Consider the following 4,512-nt stretch of genomic DNA (forward strand, 5'->3'; position numbering starts at 1 on the left):
CGGCCGTCCAGTGCTTCCAGGTTTTCCCGGTGGTCTAGCTTCAAGTTACTCATGCTTTCAACTATGAAGCCTAAGTTGTCACATCTTTTGACGTCAAAAGAAGATAAAAGTTAGGATTTAGTTGTTATAAAGTAAGTAGTGACGATTAGGCGGGAGACTAAATAAAAATACATAGGCTGTTCTATCTGAAAAGTATTATTAAAAACATGTTAACTTACGGTAATTCACGATATTTTTGCAAAACTATACAGCTAAAAACAGTTTGTTTTGTATTTCATTCTCTTATGTCAAGTAACTGGTTTAAAAATGTGACATTTATTCTTATTACAAACAACGTCATCGTTGCTGACTTCAAATAAAAATAGAAACTGTGAATCACGACTGACAAATTTTAGTTAATATATTTAAAAATGATAGGGCAATTTTAGTCATCAAACATGTGAACAACATATACTGATAATACAGGAGTACATGGGGATAACTATGAGGTAACTAAGGTGTCGGATGATTATTATACGGGCGAATTTGAGCAAATCTATTAGTAGAATCGACATTTTGAAATGTGATAAAATATTACTAAGTATTCGGCTATTGTCAGAGAAAAATTGAAATGTAAATATATATGCAGACTACTCTGTACTTCTTTGATGATATTATTAAAGTCATACTAAAAAACAAAAGTGGAGAACTATCAATCACTGAAGCTAAGCTTAATGAAATTATTCAAGAGTTAATAACACAACAGGGTTTCAGAGTAAATAAAAGTCGTACTCTAAACTTATTCAAAGGCGAGTACAAAGCATGGTTATTTTACAAAATCTTTGTGGCAGCAAGCCTTACAACTTTAAATTTACATAGCAACTCAAAATGATACGAAATTCCCTTATGAAGATTTCAGTGAGAGAATTATAGTAAGAGACGAGTTTCTGTTTGGCCTGTATGTTTTATGTACAGTAAAGTATAGTGCTAATTTTTGTGAGCTTTTATGGTCATTATTATGTACCAATAACCCCTTGCTGTTGTCATTTAAACGCGACCTAAAATTGCTATTATTAAGTCATTTGTTCAATTTACCAGGCTAATACTTGAAGATTTTACTCATAAATCTTCAACAGCGGCTTGTCAAGATGCATATCTGTTATGTCTTTTAATTCACAAATTACAATGCCTTATACTACTTTCTAGAATACAACAATTTTTTCGAAAAATTTATTATACCCGAAGGACAATAATATGTCTAAAAAAAACTAGCTAGTGTCTCGATGCTTCGGACAGGTTATAAAAGATCTCATGGCTGATTTTATGATATTTATGCACATGATAAACTCATAGAGTTGCATGGTGACGAAACTAAACAGCGATATTTTCGTTTTTGAACACCTGAACTATTCTGTACTGCAACGTTTTACACTCAAACGAAAGGTATACCTTCATCATTAGTATACAGGGAGAAAAGAATAAAAATTTATCTTGTTAGCTATCATACGCCATAGTTACTGAGACAAACGTCTGTGGCTGACTAAGTAAACGACAAAAGATAGGGCTCAAATGATAAACGTGATTATCCTCTTGTTCACAAGAAACGTGTTACAGGAAATCAGCTCATTCAGCAATTTTTGATATCATTACAAACTTCCTCAGTTACGACGAGAACGACGTTGTTCGTCCATGTAACTAAAAAGAACGATTCATGGCAAGTCTTAGTCTGACAGTCTGGGTTGACTTCTTGTATTAAGGCCTTAATTTACCATCGGAAATTTGAGGATAGAATAATAGAATATAAATACCTTATTAATGAAACGCTAACTGTAATTCCTAAATGACAAATGTCAAGCAGATTCCGCAAAATTTAATTTGAATATATTGTACAAGAAGCAAATAAAATTCAATATATTCACAGTATGATATGCAAAACCAATCGAGCTGATTCAACTGTGTTTGTATATTTTTCGCCGACGTCGCCGAAGTGTTTCCTTTTATCTTGCTTGTTTTTTATTGTATAGCAACATATATTTTGATAAAATCTATAAACGAGTGGTATTCTGACATGTTTTGAATTTTAAAATATACCTATTTAAAACTAGTGCTTAGTTACACTAAACGCAAAACAATTTACAAATTACATTATATATTTTTGCTGGCAAACGACTACTGCTAATTGCTGACTTGCATGGGCTTATTTGGGAACCTTTAAGACTTAAATTCATCATGTTTACACGTTTCTATGCTATTCAGAAGACGCGGGTAAACATTAACCTTCAACACAACGTTCCAAATGAAATCTGGAAAATTTCAATAAGCAATCTCAAATTTTAGTTCTTTAATTAAGATGACGAGATCTAAGAAATGCGTTAACTTTTTAACAAGATGTCTTTGGTTTTTTGGTGGAAGCTGTAGTTGATCTGTGAAGGTGAAAAATTCCACAAGATAAATAACTCTATGAGTAGTCAAATTTGTTTTTGCTTTCACCTAAACACCCTTAGCTAGATGATCCTGGTTGAGCATCAGAGGATGTCACGAAAATTTAGGGCCTGAAAATTCTATTGTTGGTGACACCTTTATAAACGATTATCTCAATCCCAGTCAGACCTGAAGTCAGGAATGAAGTCCGAGGTTATATTTGGTAGTGTCAATGTGTTCAGTTTCAGTTTGGAAAGGACAGGAGGCTTGATGGTTTAGGTTTAGGTTTAGTTTGGTCAGCCTAGTACCATACGGGAGCTTCGCTATTCCGGGAATCAGCCTAGTTGCTGTTCTCTGAACCCTTTCCAAGAGTTCACTGTCTTTTTTAGGCAGGGGTTAGCTGCTTGTATGCAGTACTCAAGTTTAGGACATACGAACACTGTATACAAAGTCAGAAACGTTTTAGCGTCGAGATGCCTAAAAGCCCTGCGTATGGACCATAAAGTTCTAAAACCTTTGGCGGCTATTGCACGACAGTGTGCAATAGTCTTTAAGTCTTGGCTAACGATGACTCCTAAGTTATTGTGTGTCTGGACAATAGGTAGCTCAGTGTTATTCATAGTGTTTGTATTTGTACCCTGGTGGCCAATATGCATCACAATACACTTGGAAGTATTTATCGGCAATTGCCAGGTTTGGGACAATTCAGATAATCTCTCCAGGTCATTTTGGAGTTCTAAGCTATCGCCCTTGCTTTGCTTTCGCTCTCCATATCTTGACATCGTCGGCATAGAGTAAGACCTTTGGTTTATATACGAATACAAGCGTTTTGGGCATTCTATGGATTCCTTAACAATTTCCACTTCGTACAGCTTTCTGTACTTACGGAGGGTCGAGGCACAGGTATTCCGAGCTTTTTGATACTGATATTTTGCCTCATCAGTCCCCAGTAACCTAAATCTATCCTACATTTTCCTTCTTTTACGGAGAAGGATGCGAACCTCTCTACTGAACCACGGTGGGGAGTTTCTCGGTCTCTTAGGTGTAGTCCTAGGGATGTGGGGGGCGGTAACTTTGAAGTATAATTTCCGGAATACGTCCCAAGCCGTTTCGATTGATGACTCTGGGTCTATTGTCCAATCTACTGATGATGCTGACTTCATAATGTCTGGTATGTTTGCTTTCCAGACGTTAGGTCTGGATTGAGCTGAGGCGTGTTCGTGATCGACAATTACATGGAAGTCAAAGCTTAAAACTGCATGATCACTTTTGCCTAGGGGTGGCATGTAATCCAGGTTTGCAACGTCATCCTCATAATGAGTCAATATAAGACCTAGTGAGGATGATGCAGAGCCCGAGTTGTACCTAGTTGCTTCCTTCACGTGTTGCACTAGAGCACATGTGATTACCGCATCAACTAGTTCCTGTTTGAAGGAATTTGCTGACGATTCAGTCCGCAGGTTTCCCCAGTCCACCATGGGTGCATTAAAGTCCCCTAGGATTAGACATCGATCACTTCGTGGCAAAGTGTTGAGACTGCTCAGCAGGACCTCATTTACCTCACAGCTTGGACTGCGATAGGTCAAACTAAGCACTAACTCTTGTCCCTTGCATTTTAGGCGGCAGCTAACTAATTCATACGTCCCACACTCATGGGATACACTGTCGATAATGGTGAATGGAATAGCATTCCTAATGAATAGAGTTACTCCCCCTCCTTTACGCGTTTGTATTCTATCGGCCCTTACTAATGTAAAACCCTCGAAATCAAGTTCCCTATTATCTATAGACGGCGTCAGCCATGTTTCTGTGACTGCGATTATGTCTGGCCTAGTTGAGTCAATCTGTACACCTAGTTCCGGTAGCTTATTGAACACGCTCCGGGCATTGGTGTAACAGATCCGAAGCCTATTTAAGTGGACTCGTGTTTCACCCAGAGTGGCTTCGGCATCATCCTCTGTCGAAGCCTCACAACCCGAAAATTTACAATTTTCAGGTCTTTTTCGCCAGCGTCTAATCTGAGCTGTAGTTCTTTTTCGGCTTCCCAATCTTTTTACACGGTCCGCTAGAGGTAAGTCCTTACGGAGAAAAACTCCTGAACCCTTTAATTTG

The 4,512-nt window shown here is 37.7% G+C and overlaps 1 protein-coding gene across 1 annotated transcript in view; it reads right to left on the bottom strand.

The window, feature by feature from the left end:
* Smp_154060 (hypothetical protein) overlaps window positions 1-2,259 on the bottom strand; it is a gene marked incomplete at its 3' end in the record, with an annotated part of 19,103 nt that extends 16,844 nt beyond the window's left edge. The window contains exon 1 of the mRNA XM_018792756.1: window positions 2,124-2,259. Coding sequence (XP_018644275.1) covers window positions 2,124-2,210 — 87 coding nt within the window. The 5' untranslated portion in view covers window positions 2,211-2,259. The remainder of the gene's footprint in view (window positions 1-2,123) is intronic.
* Window positions 2,260-4,512: the final 2,253 nt, after the last annotated feature.

Source organism: Schistosoma mansoni, assembly GCF_000237925.1.
Source record: "Schistosoma mansoni, WGS project CABG00000000 data, supercontig 0129, strain Puerto Rico, whole genome shotgun sequence".
NCBI classification, from domain to species: Eukaryota; Metazoa; Platyhelminthes; class Trematoda; order Strigeidida; family Schistosomatidae; genus Schistosoma; species Schistosoma mansoni.